Source organism: Mobula hypostoma, chromosome 8 (genome assembly GCF_963921235.1).
Source record: "Mobula hypostoma chromosome 8, sMobHyp1.1, whole genome shotgun sequence".
NCBI classification, from domain to species: domain Eukaryota; kingdom Metazoa; phylum Chordata; class Chondrichthyes; order Myliobatiformes; family Myliobatidae; genus Mobula; species Mobula hypostoma.
In genome coordinates, this window is record NC_086104.1 from 128817138 (window position 1) to 128843444 (window position 26307).

Below are 26307 nucleotides of genomic sequence, written 5' to 3' on the forward strand. Positions count from 1 at the left end.
TATACCATGTGCATTCAAATGTATACCATGTGCCTTCAGTACTGTATCCACTTTTTTCGATTTTGTCCATTTTGTACATTGCCACTCATCCCATTGACTGCAATTTTGCTCTATCATCAGCCTCTCCATGCTAGGAGTCTCACTACACAGGGCCTCTGTTTGTAAACCAACTACTTCATACTCAACACTATCACTCTGGTTTCCAAACCCCTGCCAAATTAGTTTAAACCCTTCTGAACAGCTCTAGGAAAACTGCCCGCAAGGATATTGGACCCCCTTAGGTTCAGGTGTAACCCATCCCTTTTATATAGGTTGTACCTTCCCCAGAAGAGATTCCAGTGATCCATAAATCTGAACTCCTTCCGCTGCAACAGTTCCTCAGCCACGGATTCATCTAATAAATCATCCTATTCTTACCCTCACTGGCATGTGGCACAGGCAGCGATCCAGAGATTACTACCCTGGAGGCCTTGTTTTTCAGCTTTCCACCTAACCCCCCCCCCAATGTTCTCTCTTCAGGACCTCCTCCCATTTCCTACCTTTGTCATTGGTACCAAGACTTCTGGCTGCTCAACCTCCCCCTTGAGAATGCCATAGACCTGATCCTGACCCTGGCACCTGGTAGGCAACATACCATCCAGGTATCTCAATCGCACCCACAGAATCTCATCTCTGTTCCTCTGACCACGGAATCACTTATCACCAATGCAATCCTCTTCACCTCTCTTCTCTTCTGAGCCACAGCACCAGACCCAGTGCCAGTCACTGTGGCTTCCCCCTGTAGGTCGTACCCCTCAACAGTATCCAAAGTGGTACACTTATTATTGGGAGGAATGGCCACAGAGGTACTCTGCACTAGCATTTCCTTTTCTTCTCCTGTCAGTCATCCATAGCTGTCTCCTGCAACCTAGAGGTGATGACCTCCCTGTTGCTCCTGTCTATCACCTCCTCAGTCTCCCGTATGAGCTGAGGGTCATCGAGCTGCGGCCATTTTCGTAATGCATTCTCTGAGGAGCTGAAGGTTAGAGCATCTGGTGCAGAAGTACTTCTCCTGGAGGCTGGAGGTCTCCCAGAATTCCTATATCTCACACAAAGAACAAAGCACTGTCCAAGGAGCTATTCTCACTGCTCTAATTATGCCCCGACAGAAGAGGGATCAAGAATTAAGGGAAAAAAAAGAGAAACCTACCAGACGCTTACCTCGCCCAAGCCTGATGAGCCAAAGCCACTCCAAGCACTAGTCCACCCCCAACAATGGCCACTCCGCTTGTACCTGCCTTATTTTTATTTGCCCTTTCTAATGAATCCTTCTCAGTGATTGATTACAGTCCATCTCCAAAAAACTGTGGCGCAGTTCTGCCTTTTTCATCCTGACTGTGAACTAAATGAAAAGGTAGCCCTCTTCTTGTGCTCCCGCTCAGCGACCGGCCGCAGTCCAACTCCGAAAAAACCACCACGAAGTTCTGCCTTTCTACATGAGTGCAAACTTGTGCATCTATCATCACAAGGCCTGCAGTGCTTCAAGGGAGCAGTTCTACCCCATGTTCTCTGGGGGAATTCGTATTAATGCTGGCCTTATACAAAATGGGGAAAAGGACATGGTAGCTGTGGCTCCATTTCCCTGATGAGCAGTGAGTCGGTTTACTATGCTAGTTCTGTTTCAAATTTTTATGGTCACAAGAGTCCAGTGAAAAACTTCAAGAACAAGCTTAGGGGTGAGTAGGTGTCACTAGTAATTGACACTTTAAGTTTCAATAGAAAACTTCAAGTTTCAATAGTCGGAGGAGGAGAAGATGGCGGCGCGACACAGCATGCGCGGCCGTTCCGAATGAATATCGATTATGTGTAACTAGGGGGCCGTGCACAATCCGGATTTGATGGAGACAGCCGTGAGAAGCGCAGAGGAACATGTGGAGAAACTTCCGAAATGCCTGCTTCGCTGCCGCTCCCACTGTGCGATCGAGAATCTCTGGAGGGGAAGGCCCCAAATCCTCGGCTTTGCCTGTTGCCTGTTGCTGGGGCCGGGGTCGAAGCGCTCGGCAGAGATGATGCTCAGTGCTCGGTGTCAGAGAGCTGGTTGGAGGCTCGGAGTTTTCGGACGGACCCGGAGTTGGACTGTGGTCGGATGCTTCCAGGATGCTGCATCGGCAAGTTGGAAGTGCTGGAGGTTTACCGTCTGCGTGAGATGATGGGACTTTCAAGAGACTTTGAGACTTTTACCGTGCCATGGTCTGCTCTTATCAAATTACGGTATTGCTTTGCACTGTTGTAACTATATGTTATAATTATGTGGTTTTTGTTAGTTTTTAAGTCGGTTTGTCATGTGTTTTCATGTTATCATTCTGGAAAAACATTTTATCATTTCTTAATGCATGCATTACTAAATGACAATAAAAGGGGACTGCGTGTCCTCATAATCATAAACTGACTCTAGAACAGTCCCCTGCTTTAATCATGTGATTGCCTGTGAGTAGCCTATTCAGTACAGTTGGATTCTCGGTTATTGCAGGCAGATAAATATTATCCACAATCCAAGGAGTTTCGATATGGTCTTTCACTGATTATTAAGTATAATGCTTCCAGTAACATTGTATATAGGAAAATCATACCCACTACACTACCTGTGGTTTGCAGATTTGAACCATTATACCAAATTCTTTCATTTCATAGTTAATTGGAGCTGCCCCCTAACCTTAATCCGCTTCTGAACTGAGGTGATATCGGGCCGTTCGCTGCTGCTGCTGTCGAGATGCCTAGAAAGGAGACAAGTGAAAGTTAGGTTCTTCCAGCAACTAATTTTTGAAAGGCAGAAGCTTAGCAAGTCAGGCAAAAACGTTCTTTCAACTATTGGCAAAGACATTGTGATCTGACATAATCTTTAAACCTTTACTGCTGAGTTTTCTAACAGCCTAACAGCACTATACATTTAAAAAATGGGATTCACATAGGATTAGTATAAATGGGTGGTCAGTGGTTGGTATGGACTCAGTGGCTCAAAAGGCCTGTCCTGTATCTGTTACTCACAATATAAGAACCTTCAGCACAAGCATTGCAGCCTTTTCCCTGCCACGCTCTCCAGGGTGTTAAACTGTAAGCTTGGCACAAAGCCCTCATTTTAAGTATGAATATGTATGTGGTAGTTGACCACGTTCAGATATCAGACCTCACACGCAAGCCCAGAATGATTAGGACTAGTTCACTTCTATTTCCATTTGCTCTCTTTAGTGCAAACTCCCAGCCAGCATCAGTAGTGGTATAAGTAAGGTGATCGATCACAGTCTTCTCCCCAAGATAGGAGAGTGCAAAGCTAGGGAGTCTAGTTTAAGGTGAGAGGGGTAAGATTTAAACGGAACTTGAGGGAAAGCTGTTTCAAAGAGGGTGGTGACCATGTGGAAGTAGAGGCAGGTATAATTATGACATTTAAGATATTTGGATAGGTACACAGGTAGGAAAGGCCAAAGAGGTATGGGCCAAATCCTGGGAAATGGGACTAGCTCAGTCGGACAGCTTGGTTAGCACATACAACATCGGCTGAAGAGCCTGTTGTCAGTGCTGTATAAACTTTATGTTTCTAATTCATTTCCAATGGTCAACTCACTTGTAAAATTCAGCCAAAACTATATCAAGATTACGAAGTTCTTCAAAAAGAGCTGCAAGAAAGCAGAGGAGACGGTAAGATATTGCTTACTATTATACCCAGGTAAGTAGCTGAAAATCAGAGCTACATATACTGTATACATCACAAGATGTGCACAAAATCCTAATTACACAAGTGGACATCAAGCTAAAGATGTTACCAGTTCCAACTGATCACAAATGTTAAATACATGAGGACATTGGACGCTGGATGCTGATTCAACAGCAAGGTCACGGTAAAGCTGCAGGAAATATCTGGAAGTCACATGCAACCAGCAATATTAGACAAGAGTGGTGCTGAAGCTTCTGGAGAACACTCCGGCAAATGACAGATATGGATATGTGGAGTGAGGAAGATGGACGAAGTGAAGAATACTAATGTCAGAGGAGAGGGGAAGGTAATGGATGCAGCTGATTTTAAACAAAAGGGAAGACTGGTGCAGGAAAATGAAAATCAAAGAAAACAGTAAATCTGAAATAAAACCAGAAAATGCTAGGAAAAGGTCAAAACAGGCAGCATCTGTCGAAGGGCCCTTCATCAGAGCTGGTGGTGTTTGGGCTTATTCAAGGCAAGCCATAATTATACACAAAATTAAAAATGATCAGAATCATATTTTATGGAGAGTAATTCCAATCAGATGTGTGAGGCATGATCTCCCCTGTACAAAACTAACCTGTCCACATAAAAAGCCCTGCCTTTCCAAGTGAACATAAATCCTCTCCTTTAAAGTCTTCTCTAACAACTCCTCTAGCACTGATGTATGGCTCTTTTGGGCTGTAGCCTCAGCCCTCCTGCCTTTTTCAAACAAAGGGACAACAACAGCTATCCTCCAGTCTTCTGGTGTCTCACCCATGGTTAACAGAGGTGCAAGCATTTCTGTCAGAGCCCCAGTAATTTCCTTCCTTGTTCCCCTTAGCACCCTGGGGTAGATCCCATCAGGCCCAGAGAATCTATCAAACCTAATGTACTGCAATATTTCCCAAATATCAGTCTATCTCTCCAACCTCTGCTGAATACCAGTGAGAAGTATAAATTTTAAATCTCACTCATATCCATGGTTCCATTCATAGGTTATCCCTCATGGTCTCTTAGGAGACCCTTTCCTTCCTAAGCTATTCTCTTTCTTCTAATGTCAGGTTCCAGGATTCTCCTTAATCCTACTTGCCAGGGTCATTTCATGGCCTCTCTTTGTCCTCCTAATTTCCTTCTGTATTCCCTGTGGTTTATTCAAGTTCCTGACATTCTCATTCTTCTGTATTCCCTATGTAATCCCAAGTGATTTATTTAAATTCCTGACCTCTCATTCTTCTAAATTCCCTATATAATCCCAAGTGACTTATTCAAGTTCCTGATATTTTAAGTTGAGACCCTTCTACTGGACAGATCTCAACTGAGCATCTCCCTCCACAGAAGGTACCTTATCTACAGAGTGTGTTTTATGCTCCAGATACCAGCATCTGCAGACTCTGCATCTCCAACACTTCAACAGCATGGGGTGTGTTTAAAACAGGGGTTCCCAACCTTTGTTTACGCTTTGGACCGATACCATTAAGCAAAGGGTCCATGGACCATAGGATGGGAGGCCCTGGTTTAAAAGAAAGATGGTAAGGGTTCAGTGTCAGCATGTCCCTGGAAAGTTAGGAAGTAAAGATGGTCAGGTTAGCCAACCCTGGTTAGCAAAGTTTGATTGGGGAACAGAAGGATGCCCACTCACTCTACAAATGCTGCCAGGCATGCTGAGGCCTTCCAACATTTTGAATTTTCTTTTGCTCTCAGATGTTGTCCTCCTCCATAGCAGCTTCTCCTAATTTACTTCTCCCAGGTCCCGCCATACACTGTCAAAATTGACTGGCTGCCACGGTAGTGTAGCGGATAGCGTGGTGCAACTACAGCTGGGGATAGCCCGGAGCTCGGAGTTCATTTCTGGCGCTGCCTGTAAGGAGTTTGCATGTTCTCCCTGTGGGGTTCCTTCTGGTTTCCTCCCAGAGTCCAAAGACACACCAATTAGTAGGTTAACTGGCCATTGGAAATTGCCCTGTGATTAGGCTAGGGTTAATACCTAGATTACTCTTTGGGCCAAAAGGGCCTGTTCTTTGCTGTATCTCCAAAAAAAAATCCACCCCTCCCCGGCCCTCACTGAAGCAAAATCCTTCTCTTTCCCCAGAACTTCCTTGAAGCTTACTGAACTATGGTCACTATTCCCAACGGGGTGTTCCACAGGCACACTCACTGCTTCTCCATGCTCGTTCCATAACACAAGTCTGGATACAGACCCTTACAGACCCTTTCCTAAGACTGCTTTTAAAATCCTCTTGCATGCATTCTATGAATCTCACCCCATCTTACCCCCTGCCCCGCCCTTACACTAAAGCAATCTCAAATAAGTATTTTGAAAGTTAAAATTCCCTTCCACTTCCACCCTATATTGTTCAACCCTTCTGCAGTTCCTCTACATATCTTCATTCTTCAGGCATTCTTCAGTGCCTGTATACCGCTGGCGTTTAGGGCATCAATGAAGGTCCTCCATCTCTGTCTGTCCTTGGCTACTGAGATGTAGAAATAATCTTTATTGCTGTTTCCATAACAGTCTTGTTTTGCCAATCTTGGGGTTGTTAGCCCTGAGGTGAACCCCTGAACCTGGAAGACCGGTGGACCACTCAGTCTGGCCCTTCCCCTTTCACTGGTTTGGCATGGGTGACCCTTCCAGGATCAAAGTATTAAACCCTGTCTCTCATGCCAACATAGCTCTCCAGATCATTGAGGCATTCGAGCCCCCAAACCACAACAAGGTTGTGGCTCTCTCGGAGGTCTTCTATATATCTGCCCTTCTAATTCTTGCTGACTATTGAGAGACCTACATCAAAGTGATTGACCCTTTCTTATTTTTTTTTTAAGTTCTTTGGCCATCCCTCCAGGATATTGTCCCAGAGTACTGCCTGGTCTCCCCGATCAGTAGTCCAACACTCCCTCTTCTTCTGTACCTCTTCTATCACACCTGAAACAGCTATACCCTGGAATACTGAGCTGGCAACCCAGCCATGCTTCTGTGATTGCAATCCCAAGTGCCAATCCATAGTCTTATCTCACCTGCTCTAACTGTAAAGCTCCAATATTAAAGCAAATAATATTTAGGGTTAGGATTAGGAGGAGAAGATGGCGGTGTGACGCAGCATGCACGGCTGTTCCAAATTGATATCGATATGTGTTAACTAGGGGGCCGTGCACAATCCGGATTTGATGGAGACAGCCGTGAGAAGCACGGCGGAACACCTGGAGAAACTTCTGAAATGTCCGCTTCGCTACTGCTGCTACTGTGTGATCAAGAATCTCCGGAGACGAAGGCCCTAAATCCTCGGCTTTACCTATTGCCTGTTACCGGGGCCGGGGTCAAAGCGCTCGGCAGAGATGGTGCTCGGTGTCGGAGAGCTGGTCAGAGGCTCGGAGTTTTCAGACGGACTTGGAGTCGGACTGTGTTCGGATGCTTCCAGGATGCTGCATCGGCAAGTCGGCGGCGCTGGAGGCTCACCGTCTGCGTGAGATGATGGGACTTTCGAGAGACTTTGAGACTTTTTACCGTGCCATGGTCTGCTCTTATCAAATTACGGTATTGCTTTGCACTGTTGTAACTATATGTTATAATTATGGGGGTTTTGTTAGTTTTTAAAGTCGGTTTGTCATGTGTTTCTGTCATTCTGGAAAAATATTGTATTATTTCTTAATGCAAGCATTATTAAATGACAATAAAAGAGGACTGCGTGTCCTCATAATCTACTCTAAATGCAGTTAAGCTTACCAGCCCTCTTGTCCGTCTCCACCTGTCTGTCTGCTCAGCATACTGGTCTTGCCTGCTCTATTTTCTATGCATGATTTTGTCTTCCCACCTCCTAGAGTTAGGGTTTAAACCGGGGATTGACTTCACCAGTGCAAGATGGGCTCTGGCAAAAGGAGCTTGGGAGCAGCTGCTGGAGGAGAAAACTTGGATCATTGGAATCCCGTCCGGGGCAGGGGTGACCAATACAGAAGGAATGGATGCATCATGACTGGAGGAGAACTAATATCCTGGCAGGGTGGTTCACTGGTGCTACTCAGAAGGGCTTAAACAAGTTGGGCAAGCGATGGAAACCAGGTCACAAAGTGGGGAATGGAGGGGAGGGTAGATGGAAAGTCCAGGAGGTTTGTAAGTGGGACAGGCAGGAGCAAGGTAATACAGAAGATGGGGACAGATGGGTTTAAGTGTCTTTATTTTATTGCTAAGAGTATTAAGGGTAATGGTGACGAATGTAGACCAAGGATCAGTACATGGAACTATGATGTTGTGGCTACTACTGAGACTTGGTTGAAAGGGGCAGGAATGGATACTTCATGTTCTGGGGTTTCAATGATTTAGAAATGATAGAGAGGGAGGTAAAAATGGGGGTATGGGGTGGCGAGTTGCACTATTGATCAAGGACAATATCACAGCTGACGTCATAATGAAGGATTCATCCATTGTTTCTATGAGATAAAACTCAAAAATAAGAAAGATGCAATCAACACACATCAAAGTCCCTGGTGAACGCAGCAAGGCCAGGCAGCATCTCTAGGAAGAGGTACAGTGCAGTCGACGTTTCGGGCCGAGATCCTTTCGCTCTGATTGGATCATACTGCAGACTCCCGCCCCCAATAGCCACTGGGATATTGAGGAACAGATCTGCAGACAGACTAGGGGAAAGTGCAAAATCAATAGAGTAGTTGTCGTGGGTGACTTCAACTTCCCCAACATAGGCTGGGATCTCCTTAGTGCAGGAGCTTTCAATGGGGCAGAATTTAATTTGTAAATCGGTATGTAGATGGTCAAACTAGAGAAGGTGCTATACTGGACCTGGGGTTGGAAAATAAGTCTGGCCAGATGACTGACCTTCCAGTGGGGAACCGTTAGGGAACAATGATCCCAACTCTTCAAGTTTTAAGAACTATAGGTAAATATGGACTTTCCAGGAGAGTATTAAATTGGTGTGGTGCAAAATACAAGAGTAATAGGCAGGAGCTAGGGAGAGTAAATTGAGAAAGCTGTTTTGGGACAAGTCTTCATTGGAGGGTGTTTAAAGACCATCTGCAGAGTACAGGACAGGTATGCTTCAGTGAGGAGGAAGGATGGCATAGTAAGGGAACCTTGTATGTTGAGAGTGGTAGTGAATTTAGTCAAGTAGAAAGAGAAAGTGTCAGGATTATTTAGGAAGCTATGTTGTGGTTTCAGTATCATAAAACTGTGGTTAGGACACATCTGGAGTATTGCATTCAATTCTGGTCACCCACATTACAGTAAGGATGTGAAGGCTTTGGGGAGGAAGCGACGAAGGGTCTCGGCCTGAAACGTCGACTGCGCCTCTTCCTATAGATGCTGCTTGGCCTGCTGCGTTCACCAGCAACTTTGATGTATGTTGCTTGGACAAACTTGGTTTGTTTTCTCTGGAGTAGAGACAAGACGTGATAGAGGTTTGTAAGATTATGAAAGGTGTAAATAGATAGCCAGCATCTTTCTCCCAGGATCTCATTATTTATTACTAGATGGCATACCTTTAAGGTGAGAGGGGCAGATTCAAAGGAGATGTGAGGGAAATCTTTCTTTTTACACAGAGTAGTGGTGCCTGGTTCATAAAGGTGAATGCACAGTCATAGAGAATGGACATTTTGTAGGCAGAAGGGATTAGTTTAGTGAGGCATTTAATTACTAGTTTAATTAGTCTGGTACAAAAATGTGGACTGAAGGGCCTGTTCTTGTATTGTCCTGTTCTATGTTCTAAAACATCGTCTGATAATAGGGAGGTATTTAAAGTCAAGATGAGTTGTAAGCAGAAAAATCAAAGCTGGTATGAACATAGAAATTTGATTAACAAAGGCAAATGAGGGTCTGATTTGGGGGAAAAGAAGTATATGTCGGCTATAAGCAGTTGATAGCAAATGAATTCTTTTAAATTTACAGGGGATATAGAAGAGAACCTGAAGTTAGGAGGACAAAATGGGTCATGAAATGGTCTTGACAAGCAGGATTAAGGAGAATGTCAAAGCTTCTTATGTATATTAGGAAAGGGAAGGTAGGAAAAGAGTAGATTCCTGAGGGCAAGATTTAAACATGGATTTGCACAAAAGCTATTTGCAAATTAGGAAGAAAAAACATGCAGTAAACAAGATGTTCGAGATGGCGGAAGACTGTGGAAAGAGTGGTTGCTTGGCTTTTCAGAATGGTGAGCAGGGAAGTGGGCAGTGAGTTATCAAGGAAGTGAGGTACCCAGTGGGAAGTACCATTTCCAATGTACTATTCTCAGCCAGCACGGGATTAGAAGAGACATCAGTTGTCAATGGCTTAGTGGGACTAGGGTCAAAGAGAGGAAAGTGAATAATTAAGCAGATTCATATTTTCAGAATGTTTTCAAAGCTTCAAGTGTTCATTTTACTGTCAAAGTATGCATGTACAGTACAACCCTGATATTTGTCTTCTCCAGATAGCCATTAAATACAGAAAAAACACGGGGTTGTTGAAAAGAAAAGCCATCACTCCCCCGCTGACACGAAAAAGGTAAAGAAACAAAATTTGCAAACCCCAAAACCCCCTATCCCCCATGCATAAAAACTAATAGATCGCCGACACTCCCAAAAACCCCAAAGCCCCAGATACCTCCCTCGCTAAAAAAAGCGATGATAACATCAAACCCCCAATCCCCTCTCTCATACATAAAAACTAACAGATTCGCTAACAGAAAAATGCCAATAACAACAACAGAAAAATGCCAATAACAACAACAGACCCCAAACTCCCGACTTCTCCCTCACATTAAAAGTAACATATCACCGACCCACCAACCGGCATCAAGAAAGAAAACACTGAAAACTGAAGGGGACCAATAGAAAGTACAATCCAATAATCACATAAATCTTGGAATATCAAAAACATCCTTCCATTGGCTTTTGAGGAGAGTGGCCACACGAACTCAGTCCTTCCGTGAAGAGCGACTGCCACGCTGGGTCCAAACGCGAATGCCGCCAAGCCAGCTACTGACCCTGTGGCCTCTGTTGAGAATGGTCACTGACCTCCTCCATATTCACCTCAATGCTTCAATCTTCCTCACCGCTTTGAGACCGAGTTGTTCACGACTCCACGCCTCGTCTCTGATCTTTTCCATGAGGCAGCTCATGTTCCTGGTCCTTTTCGGGTCACCGTCTCTAGTCTTCTCTACAAGGCATCTCTCCGCACACAGCAAAGCGCTAGCTCATTCGATCGAATTCCAAACTGCATGTCACAGTCTCCAACAGTTTTCATAACCACAATCAAGACAAAAGGAACAGGCAGAAGATGTAGAGAAAGTGAAATAATTGAAGGGGCTGGCTATCTGAGAGATGTCGCGCGAGGAATCGTTGTTTGCTGGTGCCATCTTGACTGGATTTTATGCAATTACAAAATAAGTTACAGAATTAAAGGCAATGGACTGTTATAGAGGTATGGTCACTCCAAACAGGAAATGCTGCAGCCAGTTTTGCATGTTAAGATTGGACTAACTGCAATGTCATATGGACTGATTAATCCTTCCTGTGACATTGGCAGATTGATAAGTGCAGCAAGGACGTGGAGATAACTCATCTGCTCTTCTGTAAATGATGACTTTGGATCTTTTATAAAGTTTACAGGGACCTTGGTTTATCATTTATGGAAAATGGGCGTCTCAGCCTTGTCATTGTCTGCAGGATTTCTTCAACTCACAGCCTTTTAATTCAGATGCTAGAGAGTTACCAACTGAACCAGAGTTGACATGCTAGGACAATGAATTTGGGACAGGAGATGGAAAAAAATTACAGCATTTTGAGAGGTAGATACTGATGGGCAGAACAGAGAATATGTTGGGGGTCATGGTTTATCTTGGTAAACAAGGGAGAAGCTACACACTGGGTACAGTATGACACTGTGAAGTAGCCAGACCCAAGCTTCCTGAAATTGAGAGGAGGATGAGTATAAATTGATTTAGGACATGAACATCAATTTCTTGAACTTCCAGTAAATGCTCCCCCCTTAACATTCCCCATTCCCATTTTCCTCTTTCACCTGCCCATCACCTCCCTCTGGTGCTCCTCCCCCTTCCCTTTCTTCCATGGCCTTCTGTCCTCTCCCATCAGATTCCCCCTTTCTGCAGCCCTTTATCTCTTTCACCGATTGACTTCCCAGCTCTTTACGTCACCCCTCCCTCTCTCCCGGTTTCACCTATTACCTACCACCTTGTACTTCTTCTTCCCCTCCCCCCACCTTCTTACTTTGACCTCATCCTTTTTCTCCAGAACTGATGAAGGGTCTTGACCCTGAAACGCCAACAGTGTACTCTTTTCCATCAATTTTGCCTGGCCTGCTGAGTTCATCCAGCACGTTGTGTGTGTTGGTTGAATTGATTTAAGGAGTTGGTTTGTGAGGAAACAAATCCAATCATCTTCATTCCTGACTGATTGCCTTTAGCATGTGATGACTCAGTCAATCAGATAATAAAATAGTTAACAAATTATGTCCTTTCAGCTCTCTCCATCATCTCTCCCAGACCTGATGAAGTGAAGATGAGGACCAGTGATTTATGCCCAAGGGAAACAGACAACCAAATTCACTCAAGGAACAAGACTGCAGATGCTAGAATCTGGAATAACAGACAATCTGCCGGAGGAACTCAGTAGGCCAGGCAGCATCCGTGGAGGGAAAGGAAAACTGATGACCCAGAACATCAACATTCTTTTCTCCCACACAGATGCTGCTCGACCCTCTGAGTTCCTGTGGCTTCCCTTTCATAACCCGATCTGGCCAAATTCAAATGCAAAGGCAGAAGTTTGTTCTTGTTTAACAAGATGAGATAGTAAAGGACAACATAGGATGCAGTTTTAGTCCAATCTCAATTGAACTCACCACTCTTCTCAGTCCAGACCTGCAGTTCACGTGCCAGCTCAGGCACCACCAGGAAAGTCCTCCAGCCCTGGCGCTTCTTGGATTTGAGGATGTCTCCAAAGATGTGATCTCCAATGTACAGAATTTCTTTACCCTTCACCCCCAGCAAGTCACAGATCATGTCTGAAGACCCTAGGGCAGCAAGAGCAGGAAAATCTTTAATTATTTCACCACCTTTAATTCTCAGGAGGGCCGCCCACATTTAAAACCTGTCCACCAATCACCACAATGCAGGAACAGGTTATGTGACCCAACCCATCCATTTTCATATTCCACAGCCTCATCCTTCTGCTTATCCTGAGATTCCTTTACTTCCTTTTCCTTCCTTTCTATCCCATTTTCAAATATCGACATGACTGCAGCTTCAATCATCAATGCCAATTCCATAGCATTCCCTCAGTACCACACCAGAGTCCGTCTTGGATTTTTGTATTCTGTTCTGCAGGGTGAGCCACAAAGAAGATTGAGGAGGTCCACAAAAATCCTTCTCAACACTCTTCCCTGAACTAACAAAGTTTCTGGTTAAAGATCTCAGCATCTGTTTATGGGATCTGACTGAAAAAAATTGATTTCACTTCTCAATTAATTTATCAGTTCGATTAAGCTCTGAATTGTCTTGGTGACATGAAAAACAGTACTATATGGCAAATATTTCTTTTCTGCAACATGCACAGTGCTATTCCTAAAACAATTTAGAGTGAGATGTGATACTTGAAAAGACCAGAGAGTCCACACATCAGAGTATGAAATGCAAGTTTTTAAATGGATTAGAACCAGCCGTTTAGAATGGGTTCAGACCATGCATTCTGCAGTCGAGCAGTTGCCAGTAACCTTGAGACATCCTGAACGTAGCAGTCCCACAAATAGAATGAGTGGCAGGTGCTCACCAGCTCACCTAGTACTGTGTTCTGGGCTTCCACCCTAGCACTGTCACATTGCCAAAGGCCTGACTCACTGATTTTAAATCTCTTGGATAATCAGAGATGTATAAATTGGTGATATACTGGATAGATTTTTTTAATATTAAATTTAAACATGGCAATTGCTAAATTTTCTCTGAAGGTTGGAGACTCCACCGAAGTGAAGGGAACCAGGCCTGATGCATGAAGGGCCACAAATGATATTTGCCTTGACTACTCTGTTCACTACACCTCTGAGCTCAAAGGTATAATGCTGTCTGATTTGCATTTTCATAATGTTTTTTTAAAATTCAGGCAGAGTCTCAAGTGCCCCTATTTGGGTAGCATTTATTATTCTGATGAAAGAGCATGTGCTACTGTGTAAATGTCATACAGACAGCACGGCTGACTCACCTCCAGAGTAAACCACACCCTGTTGCAAGGGGCCCGTGTAGGTGCCAATCCGAAGCTTTCCTGATTCCTAGTTTGGAAGGCACAAGATCATTAATAAATAACGTGTACTGTGTTGGCTAAAAGCTCAAGAAAGGAATATCATTGTGAAAACAACAGGAGGCGAAGCTTAGGAGAACAGTGGTGCCTAACAGCGACTCCTTGTCTTGCATCTTCCTAAACAGCTCTATTTCTATCTTTGATATCTCTATTTCCCCCTTTCAGGGTTCTTTTGAAGACCCTGACCTGGAGCTATACACTGACTTCAGTTCTTTGGGGAAATGGGACCTGCTGTCGGGGCCTCACCACCGGCTGCTTTTCGACATACCAAGGACGCGGCCTGGAAGACTAGCGTGCCTTCAGGGTGCCGGATTTCCGTGGCTCTGGAGGCGGGCGGATTCGAGGCCGGTGCCACCGCCTGATGTGTCATGGGAGTACACGGAAGATCGAAAGCGGTGAGCTGGCTGCTGGCTGTGTGCCCAGAGACCCAAGTTGTTGGGCACAGAGCTCGGAAAAAGCAACGCAACAGAGAACACCATGAATTATTCAGTTGTTTTGTTATGTCTCCCCACTCGATGTGAAACGGGGACACCTCTTTTTCCCTTATTAGGGAGAGAGAGAGAGCCTATGGTATGTCGAATTACCGGGTGAACCGTAGTCTTTGGGGTACTGTAAATCTGTGTCTTTATTGATGCTTTGCTGCACGCTTGAGTGCTCGGTGGGGGGTGCCGATGCTTTTTTGCTGGTGGGGGAGGGTGGGGAGGGTCGTTGCTGTTGCTTATGCATGGGAAGGGGGAGTTGGGGGGGTTTTGGGGTTCGAACATTTAACTGTCATTCATTCTTTGGGGCACTCCTCTGTTTTCATGGATGGTTGCCAACAAAAAGAATTTCAGGATGCATATTGTATACATTTCTCTGACATTAAATGTACCTTTGAAACCTATTGAAAATATAGTTCTGTTGCCCTATTTGCAGCCACAAGAATTGCTCTATTCTCAGGAGACATGCGCTGAACAGACTTCACAACTCAAAATGAGTGCAGGGAGCAAAATGAAATGTTAAGGCATAATGACAAGGTACTGTGGGAATTGGTAATCCAAAGAAAATCTCTGACAAGCAGTGAAAAACCAGTCCCTGTCACAGCAGGAAGAAAAGTGAAATAACTTCACACCTAGCTCCTTATCAGTGTAGAAATAGATCTCCGTTACTCACATTGTCAACTTGCCTGATGACAGTCCCTTCTCCAAAGAAGAGAGGCTTCCGCGTGTCTACCACAATCAAGTCAAAGTAGGTATGCCAGCTGCGGTGTGAGGTGCCAGGCTGGAAACGGGAAACAGACACATCATGCTGAGTACTCAGCAACCTCACCAGCTCTGCCATCTTAAATTGTCTCCCATCTCTGCATGCTCTTGTCCCCAGCCTATCTCCTTGAGCCCTACAAGTCTCTGAGATCTCCTGGTGCATCATCAGCAATCAACCTTTTTGGTGTCAAGGCTCAAATCTCTGGAGGCTCTTTGCCAGGCCTGAGTAGCCACACCTCTCATTTCACCTCTTTGACCAAGTTAAATACCAACCTGGTAACCTTCGTTTGGCCTCATACTAAACCTAGTTTATTTATGCTTCTATGAAGCACTTCTAGACTTTAAAAGCAAGTAACTCAAGGCATAAGATGTCTTACAATCTCAATAGGACACAGTAGGTTTGATCTACTGTGGAAATGGTACGAGAAGGAGCTGAACACATTTCTGCCCACTTTCATTGAAGGCAAGAGGCACTCAAGTGCATTAAAGGAAATATCACACCCCGTACTTGTTACATTATAAGGGAACAGTGGTTTACTAATACAGCATAGTAATAATCTTTATTGAATCTAATGGCATAGGTAATTCCTGACAGAGGAATTGAGTGTGAGTGTGTGTGTGTATGTGTGTGTGTGTGTGTGTGTGTGTGCGCGCGCGCGTGTGTGGCAGAGGAGGGAATGAGAGAAAAGGCAGAGAGGGACAGGCAAAGAGAAAGAGGTAGAGTAATGGAGTTTTAAAAGATAAATTGAAAGAATTATACCACACAGAAACAGGACATTTAGCCCAACTTATCCGTGATGAAGACACTAAGCCAGCCCCATTTGCCTGTGTTTGTGAGGGGGAGGGAATAAAGAAAAGGAGGGGAAAGGAAGAGAATACAAGAGTGAGAGATCATGCGCAGATACCTCATGATCAAGCAGGGCACTGAAGATAGTGACTATGAGATTTCATCACTGCTGTTCGTGCAGATTAAAAACGTAAACAAAACACTGGATACTGAGGCACTTAAACAAAACAGTAATCAGCCAGTGTGTAGGTGTGCGAGAAAGTAAAGGTGCTGTGAGTGGGTTTTGGTACTGATCCACTGGTGTATCATTGCTTATATTGGTGCTGGATTACTATGTTTTCTCAGGTTTTGGCACACAAATTTCTCTTGGTTCGAAGAGACTGAGTGTGACTGAACCTCTGAACTGAATGTACAGCTGCTTTTTTTGAAGGCTAGCCAGAGCTGATGGATAATGCTACTCACTATTTCTACCTCTGCTACTTGTAACACAACATTCTCGTCTGGATGAAAAGGACTTTTCTTTCATACCCCGTTGTAGGAGATGACAAGGATCTGTTTCTAATTCCCCTTTTTACCTATTGCTATATATTATGCCTGGATGACCTGTTCAGTCTTTGTGGCCTGAATTGCATTGGTTTGGATCCTTACCTTCGGCCCAGATGGGAAGTCAAACAAGAAGTTCATTATTGCCTGCAAAAGAAATAAGTTTGAATATGAGCACATCACAGGTCAGGAGGCTGTGGACTGGAGAGGTCTTGAGCTTTGCCTCATCACAGAACTCTCCCCAATAAAGGTCTTTCATTTTCCCATATCAGGGCTCCAGAGCTGAAAACTAACAGCTACAGACACCAGATGCCAGAGATAAAGGCATTGAATTATAGGAAAGAAACCACATGGTAACACATCCACTGAGAAGTTTGCACTTGTTGGCTGATTTTTTATTCACTAATTTTCCACGATCTGAGTGTAGGTAGCAAAGCCGGTTTTTCTTTGTTATACTGTACACACTTGTCTTGACAACACGGCGGTAAGCTGCTTTGTTTGAACCGCAGCTGCAGGGGGTGAGTTCCAGGATGTAGGACCCAGTGGAGATAAAGGACTGGTGATATCCTTCCAAATCAGGATGACGCGTGACTTGGAGGGGAAGATGTAAACACTGGCGTTCTCATGCACCTGCAGCCCATTTCCTTGACTCTAGAGTACCTGTCAATGCAGAAGGACATTTTACAGACAGTACTGTGTGTGACCTCACATTCTCAGTGGATCTTCTTCAGTGAACCTCAACAGCAGATGCTGAGAAGCTGTGCAACAGTGGTCCCTGTCATAGTCTTTGTCTCTTATGATTCATGACAGCAATCTAATTGTGTAATAAATGGAAATAAAAAATATGATCTCAAACGTAAAGGGAAATTACATGGTTAATGGTAGGAGCTCTGACATTGTACACAAAGAATATATAATCAACATACATCAAAGTTGCTGGTGAACGCAGCAGGCCAAGCAGCATCTATAGGAAGAGGCGCAGTCGACGCCTCTTCCTATAGATGCTGCCTGGCCTGCTGCGTTCACCAGCAACTTTGATGTATGTTGCTTGAATTTCCAGCATCTGCAGAATTCCTGTTGTTTTTGTTAAAGAATATATAATACCTACTTTCAATGAAATGGAAATTTGCAAGCATACAGTTTGATTAGGAACCAAATTATGAGCTTACCCCTTGCTCCAAAACAGTAGTACAGTTCAGGCTCTGAATGGAAAGTAGTCCAAGGGGCTGATTGATCTGCTCCTGCTCCTAATGTACCCAGATTCAACGTTGTGTTCTGCGCTAAGTCAGCTGACTCTGTCAGGGGTCTGGTGGGTGATAATAGCAGATATTTTCCTGAAATTTAGAAGGGCAAGGTCACCCAGAGTTTGTGTTCTCAATTCCTCTCCAGGGATTTCAGTTTTTAGGAGAAATTAAAATAACACACCAGGGATAAGTGGTGTGAAGTAGCTGCCTGAATTAGCATCAGACAAGTTAAGGATTGGCCCAAGCTTATGAATTAGCTTTTACATCGATACAAGTTCCAAACAACAGCCCTACAGATGGGTCAAGCATGCCATACAATCTCAGGACATTGGAAACCATTTCACTGGCAATGAAAGTTGTGAAATATAGACATTGTCATAATCGAGGTGCACAGCCTAACCAGAAACAATGAACTGAGTAACCAGGCTGTTTTAGTGATGTTGCTGAAGCAACAAGTGTCCAGAGGAATCTGAGAGAATAGCCAGATTCATGGCATCTTCCACCCTACCATGAGTGATAAAGTTTTATTAAGAAACTAACGGGATTAAAAGAAGACATGTCACTGGGGTCTTGATGGTCTATACACAAAGGTTCTAAAGGGAATGGCTGCAGAGACAGTGAGGCTATTGGTCAAAGTTGAGGGGATAACTAGAGGGGATAGGTTTAAGGTGAAAGGAGAAAGGATTAAAGGGAACCTGAGAGGCACATAGGCTGGTAGGTCTATGGAACGAGCTGCCAGTGTAAATGGTGGAGTTGGATACAACTACAATGTTTAAAAGCTTTTTAGTTGGATACCGTGTTGGCGCGTGGCCAAGTGTTTAAGGCGTTCGTCTAGTGATTTGAAGGTCGCTAGTTCGAGCCTTGGCTGAGGCAGCGTGTTGTGTCCTTGAGCAAGGCACTAAATCACACATTGCTCTGCGATGACACCAGTGCCAAGCTGTATGGGTCCTAATGCCCTTCCCTTGGACAACATCGGTGGCGTGGAGAGGGGAGACTTGCAGCACGGGCAACTGCTGGTCTTCCATACAACTTTGCCCAGGCCTGCACCCTGGAAACCTTCCAAGATATAAATCCATGATCTCATGAGACTAACGGATGCCTATAAATAAAAGTTGGATATATGGATAGGAAAGGTTTAGAGGGATGTGGGACAAACATAAGGAAATGGGCCTAGCTCAGGAAAACACCTTGGTCAGCATGGATGATTTGACCCAAAGGGCCTATTTTCATGTTGTACAACTCAATGTTCTTATGATTGTGATCTAGGAGGATGCCATGAAATGGAAAGACAGAAATATAACATCCTTGTTCAAGAAGACAGGAAAACAAAAAGTAGTTAAGTGTAAGTTAGCAGCATCTGTTGTTGGCAAAGGTTCCTAAGGTTGTAATAGCCGGGGGTGGTAGTGGGGATAAGCTCCCACTGCCTATAAAGTGCTCCAAATGCGTGTGTCTCTGACAACCAAGTCCAACTCTTGGCCTTCCCGTGTGGCTTAGCTACTAGGCCCAGTAGAACTGTTTCTACTGACAGGAGAAGGGGCAAAGGCGGACCACTGGCGCCTCAAAACCAGTTGCTTCAGGCAGGTGGAGCTCATCAGCCTTGGACAGCAGCCCGCCTAGGAGAAGGAAAACTCTGATTTTAAACCTCCGTTGCCTTGTAGCCATACCCCCCCCCCATGGGAAAGGCTTTGGGAGTAAACCCCGAGGAAGAAATTTGGATCTGGGGTCCCTAAGGCAGTTTGATGTTGTTTACAACTTCATCTTGGCAACCACTGCAATGACACTGGTGCCAAGCTGTATCAGCGCTTTCCCTTCCCTTGGACTACATCAGTGACCTGGAGAGGGGAACCCACTGCATGGGCAACGGCCGGTTCTTCAAATCTTCCTGCCCAGGAATCCTACTTTGGATAGGACACAGTCCACCAGAGGCGCAAATCTATGATCCCCTGGGATCGACAGCAGCCTACTACTACTGTTGGCAAAATGGAGTTTATAATCAAGGATGAAATAACCAGTCATTTAGAGAAGTTTAAAGCAATCAAATCCTATCAGAATGGTTTTATGATCGGCAAATCCCTTTTGACAAATTTTCTGTAGAATGTATGGAGCAGAGTTGACAGAGTACGTGTACTAGGATTTCAAGAAGGCTTTTGACGAGGTGCCACGGATTGAAGACTGGTTACTACACAGAGTTGAGAAAAATAAGGCTTCAGGCAAGAAACATGCAACTAGTGGAGTGGCCTGACGGTCAATTCCTGGCAGTCCATTATCGACTATTTACACTAATGACCTGGAAGAAAGAGAGCGTGAGGTGTCCAACTTTGCCGGTGATTTGAAGCTGTGTGGGAGGGCATGAAATATTGAGGATATTTAGGATTATAGTTGTGCTTAGTGTGTGAGTTTAAACTTTGCAAGTGCAGTGTGATATGAGGAAGTGTGAGGTTATGCACTTCAGTAAGAGAAATCAAAAGGCAGCCTAAAATCCAGATGGAAAAGATTGCAGTTGAGAGATGTACACAGGAAGACTGAGATGTTCTTGTGTACAATTCACAAAAATGTTGGGGCTGGTAAGTACTTCAGGTTAGGAAGGCAAATGGCATAATTGGCCTTTATTGCAAGGTGACTGGAATTTAGAAACAGGGTGGTATCGTTGCTAAAGTACTGGTACTGTTGCGATTACACCTAGTCGTGGTCCCTTACTTACAAAGGATATATTAGCACTGGAGACCGAGCAAAGATTCATTTGGCTAATTCCATAGACAAAATCATTCTCCTATCATGAGCAGCTAAAGGATCTGAATTTGCTGAAGTTGGGAAGAATGAGCGATGATCCTAGTTAAACACAGGATACCCCCAGGGAAAGGTGACAGGGTAGACATTGAGATGCTTCCATAGTGGAAGAATCTCGCACAAGGAAACATAAGGAGGGGGGAGAAGATGGCAGCGTGACGCAGTGCGCGCAGCCATTCCAAATGAAATCGTATCTGTGAAGTAGGATGCCGTGCACAATCCTGATTTGATACAGACAGATGTGAAGAAGCACGGAGGAACATCTGGAGTAACTTCTGAAATGCCTGCTTCGCTGCCGCTGCTACTGCGCGATCGAGAATCTCTGGAGGGAAGGCCCCAAATCCTTGGCCATGCCTATTGCCTGTTGCCGGGTCTGGGGTCGAAACACTCGGCAGAGATGGTGCTCGGTGTCGGGGAGCTGGTCAGAGGCTCGGATTTTTCGGACGGACTCAGAGTCGGACTGTGGTCGGGTGCTTCCAGGATGCTGCATTGGCAAGTTTGCAGTGCTGGAGGTTTACCGTCTGCGTGAGATGATGGGACTTTCGAGAGACTCTGTGACTTTAACCATGCCATGGTCTGTTCTTATCAAATTACGGTATTGCTTTGCACTGTTGTAACTATATGTTATAATTATGTGGTTTTTGTCAGTTTTTCAGTCTTGGTTTGTCATGTGTCTCTGTGATATCATTCTGGAAAAACATTGTACCATTCCTTAATGCATGCATTACTACAAACATGTAAATGACAATAAAAGAGGACTGCATGTCCTCATAATCTGATCTAAGAGTATGGATGCCCAATCATTTAACACTGAGGTATGCATTACAGAGAGTGGTGAATCTCTGGAATTCTCTACTTCAAAGGTTTGCGGGGGCTGGATCGTTTGGGATGTTTAAAAGGAAGTATACATTTCTTTGAAAGATCAGAAATTGAGGGCTTTAAGGAATCAACACAGAAAAGGAAATAAGGCCGGGTCAGATCCACAATGATCATACTGAATGGCAGTACAGGTTTAAGGAGCTGAATGATCTGCTCCAGCTCCTGAGTTCTCTTATTTTAAAGAGATTTGGAACTATAGTTAATGTTTCACTAAAGCTTGTTTGCTAGCCATCTGTTTTATGCATTAAGATATTAGCACTTGCAGTTGGGAGTAGTTGGAACAGCAATTAAGGTGGTGCACGCTGCCGCCACGGTGTGATAGCGCTGTAGGGTAAAAGAGAGAAAATGTGTGTATTCTGGGTTTCCACAAATAGCCAGAGAAGAGTGTTATATGCTTCTGTCATTGCAGTGGGGATTGAAACTACAACCCTTGCACCCAGAGAGAAGTTAAGGCAAATTTTCCAGATTAGTGGCAAATTATCATCAACTACGTGCCTGGGGCTGTTTTCACACTCCAAGCTTGTTGATGGAGCAGTCTCTACATTGATTGATCGAGGAGATTTGCTACATTCCAGTTACCCCTGAGCATTATATGAGTTTGTCCCATCCAACATGATCCACTTAGTCCCTTCAACACTCCTAAAAAAAAACAAGTCAATTTGAGTTGGGTGGCGTACTGTTATGAATACGAAGTTTCTCCCCATAAGATGAGTCAACAGAAATGTCAGGTTTTATTGGAGGACTGGGCCATCTACAGCTGTTCTGAAAGTTGTTGAATATTACAAGGTTTCAGATCTAATCCCGGTGGATCAGGTTTTCATCGTATCCACCAGATCTAATTGAGTTGCCCTTACTGCCACGAACTCCACCCCTCCCCACCAAACCTTGACCCCCCCATGAGACAGTCAGCCTCTGATTGGTCTTTTCATTTCCTGTTCTAAGGGTTCCACTTCTCAGTTTCTCAAGCACAGATCATTTCCAACACTCACCACTGCTTGCTCGTTAATATTGACTCTAATTACAGAATTGCTTATTGGTAAATAACTCCGCTACGGGCAGTCCCAAGCCCGGCTGCGAAAGGAGGGTTGGGTATGGGGATGGCAACCCCAGCCCGTAAAAACCCAGAGCTACAGAAACTAAAGACGCCCCCCCCCCCCGTAGGCAGCCCACGCCCCAGTGAGCGGGACGGGTTTAAATATTGGTAAATGGATTCCTGTGGTTGAGTACAGGGAGGGCTCATTTGATTCCAAGCTGGTGCTGTTCATTGGGCAGACAAGAGAATTTAGTTTTCTTCACTAGCTAACAAGAACAGTCCTATTGCTCATTCCCAACTGCACCCACCCCACCCCCCATGTGTGGTGATCCTCACTGCTGAGTAGAGAGGTCCAGGATTCCGTCCCGGCATCAATGAAGGAACAGTAATATATTTCCAAATCTTTGTGGTGTGCAACCCGGAGGGAAACTGAGGGAAGTAGTGTTCCCCTGCGACTGATGCCTTAGTCATTTTTGGTGGTGAAAGCCCAGGTTCGGGAGGTGCCTCCAGATTAGCCCGGTGTGTAAATGCAGTGCATTTTCTAGGTAGTACATAGTACAGCCACTGTGTGGCACTGCTGATGGGTGAAAGAAAGAAAGCGTGTGTTTTCCCCAATGTTTGGTGACCGTGGGGAAAATTAAAGAACTGTATTGCAGAAATGAGCAGCAGGACCAAGTCAAATCCACAAAGCTTTCACATGACAGATCAGCAATATGCGTTTCTTTCAGTTATTTTAAACAGGTATTAAAAAAGGGGGTAGATAATTTAATTGCAATGTTTTTTTTAAGAATAAGAACTTTTTATGCAGCTAATCGTAAACACTAGAAAGTCTGAGGATGCTGGAAATCTACAGCAACACACAAAATGCTGGGGGAAGTCAGTGAGTCAGGCAACATCTGTTGAAATAAATAAGCAGTCGACATTTGGGGCTGAAACCCTTCTTCAGGACTGAAAAGGAGGGGGAAGACACCAGAATAAACAGGTGGGAGGAGGGCAAGAAGGATAGCTCGAAGGTGCTAGGTGAAGCCAGGTGGGTGGGAAAGGTACAGGGCTGGAGAGGAAGGAATCTGATAGGAGAGGAGAGTGGACCATAAGAGAAAGGGAAGGAGGAGGGCACCCAGGAGGGGTGAGAAGAGGAAAGAGGCCAGAGAGGGGAATAGAGAAAGAGGGGAGGAGGAGGGGGAATAGAGAAAGAGGGGAGGAGGAGAGGAAATGTTATTTTACCAGAAGGATAAATTGATATCCATGCCATCAGGTTGGAAGCTACCCAGAAAGAGTACAAGGTGTTGCTCCTCCATCCTAGCCTCATCTTGGCACAAGAAGAGGCTATGGACTGACGTGCCGGAATAGAAATGGGGATGGGAATTGAAATGTTTTGCCGCCTGGAAGTTCCACTTTTGGCAGGTGGAGTGAAGATGCTCAACGAAGCGGTCCCCCAATTTATGACAGGTTAGATTAGTGGGGAGGGATGAATGGACAAGGGAATCACGGAGGGAGTGATCCCCGCAGAAAGTAGAGGGGGAGGGAGGTAAAGATATGTTTGGTGGTAGGATTACTTTGGACATGGATGAAGTTGCAAAGAAGGATGTGTTAGATGTGGAGACTCATGAGGTAGTAGGTAAGGACAAGAAGAACCGTATCACTGTTAAGGCAGCGGGAAGATGGGGTGAGCACAGATCTTTGGGAAATGGATGCGTGTGAGGGCAGCATTGATGGTAGAGGAAGGGAAACCCCATTCTTTGAAGAAGGAGGACCACTTTGATGACCTGGACAGGAAAGCTGCATCCTGAGAACAGATGCAACGGAGATGAAGGTACTGAGAACAGGGAATAATGTTTTTACAGGAGACAGGGTGGAGAGAGGTATAGCCAAGATAACCATGGGAACTGGTAGGTTTATAAAAGATGCCGAATGACAGTTTGTCTCCAGAGATGGAGACAGAGATTGAGAAAGGAGAGGGACCTGAGGGAGGTGTCAGAAATAGACCAAGTGAATTTAAGGGCAGGGTGGAAGTTAGAGGCAAAGTTGATGAAACTGTCAAGCTGAACATGTTGGCATGAAGCAGTGCCCATGCAGTCTTCAATGCAGCAGAGGAAGCACTGGGGAGCATTACTGGGAAAGCTTGGAACATGGACTGCTCCACATAGCCAATGAAAAGCCAGGCTTGGCTGGGGACCATGGTTACCCCTCGAGTCAGGAGAAAGTGGGAGGAGCTGAAGGAAAAATTGTTGAGGGTGAGGACCAGTTCTGCCAGACGGAGGAGGTTGGTGATGGAGGGGAACTGGTTGGTTCTCTTATTGAGAAAGAAATGGAAAGCTCTAAGGCCTTCCTGATGGGGAAGAAGTGTATGAAGCAGCATCAATATCGTCTTCAATGTAGCAGTGGGACAGAGGTGTACAGGAATTGGACATCCATGATGAAGATGAAGCGGCCAGGGCCAGGGAATCGAAAGTTACTGAGGAGACTGAGAGCTTGAGAAGTGTCGTGGATGTAGGTGGGAAAGGGGATAGAATGGAGTCGAGGAATGGAGACCCCAGTTCTGTGGGGCAGGAGAAGGCAGAGACAATAGGCCTACCTAGACAGGTTTGTGGATCTTGGGTAGGAGGTAGATGCGAGCAGAGCGGGGTAAGGGAACTATGAGTCTGGTGGCAGTGGAGTTCTCCAGAGTGGATGAGGTCAGTGATGGTGTTGGAGACAGTTTCCTGATGGTTCGGAGATGGTCCTCTACAAGGGGTAGGTATGAAGAGGTGTGGGAGTAGACGCCTGAGCTCAGCAAGGTAGAAGTCAGTTGTCTCCGCTACAACAGCACCCCCTTTGTCTGTGGGCTTGATGGTAAGGTTAAGATTGGTGCAGAGAGTGGAGAACAGACGGTTGATGGTTTGTCAGCAATCCAAGGTGAAAGGATTGAGGGTAGGGTGTCCGAGCAGAGTAGGAGGGTTGAAGATGGGAGAAGGCATCATCAGTGCAAGTGGGGAATTCTTGCCAAAGAAGTGGGCTCGAAGTTGGAGGCGACAGAAGAGGAGACTGACTTCAGAGCGGGCACGGAACTCACTGAGGTGTGGATGAGGTGGAGACAAAGGTAAGGCGCTTGCTGAGGACGAACCTTCTGCCTCAGAGAGGGGAAGGTCAGAGGCAATGGTGGAGACTCGGCAAGGATTAGAGCTGGGATCAAAGGGGGCAGAGAGTTGGTGGCACCAGAGGAAAGAGGAAGGTTGGGGTGTTCATGGAGGGTGGGATATGAGGAAGATGGAGGCTCTGAGGACCCAAGAGGTGATGGTGTTGACACAAGGTTGGAGAGTGGTGTTGGGGAAAGGGGATCCTGGGGTCCAGTGGCAGCGAGGAAGGTCTTAGCCTGGAGGCTTGTGGTTAAATCTGGTGGGGCCAGGGTTCACTGTGCCCTTTTAGAATGCATTGGATACATATGATGAATAATAATTTACAAGTCCACAACGAAGGGGTTGTGTCACGGAGCTAGTGTATTGTTCTGGTAGGGAGCCAGCATGGACCTAATGGGCTGAATGGCTCGTTCTGTGCTGTAATCATTCTGTTTCTATTCTATGACTTCCCACGTCAAATGGATAGGGTCAGGCTCTGTCATATGATTATAAGGAAGTCACCATGTGTCTATTAGACACATAACAACAGACAGATATCCCTGAACTTAAAATTCAATCAAAACTCAAAGTATTGGAAAAGACAAATAGAGTGGTATGTAGGCCAATGTTAACAGAGTGTTCCGATGAATCCAATGCCCTACAGGTTATACGTTTTCCCCTCTCTAATTCCCCTTTGAAAGT

General features: G+C 45.1%; 1 protein-coding gene across 2 annotated transcripts in view; it reads right to left on the bottom strand.

Annotated features, from left to right (window-relative positions):
• LOC134350939 (cytosolic purine 5'-nucleotidase-like) overlaps nt 1-26307 on the bottom strand; it is a 154411-nt gene that overhangs the window by 13577 nt on the left and 114527 nt on the right. For both annotated transcript variants that reach the window (XM_063056807.1, XM_063056808.1), the window contains 6 exons: nt 16673-16714; nt 15149-15256; nt 13901-13967; nt 12549-12719; nt 3599-3650; nt 2693-2753 (listed from right to left, as the gene is read on the bottom strand). In XM_063056807.1, coding sequence (XP_062912877.1) covers nt 2693-2753; nt 3599-3650; nt 12549-12719; nt 13901-13967; nt 15149-15256; nt 16673-16714 — 501 coding nt within the window. The remainder of the gene's footprint in view (nt 1-2692; nt 2754-3598; nt 3651-12548; nt 12720-13900; nt 13968-15148; nt 15257-16672; nt 16715-26307) is intronic.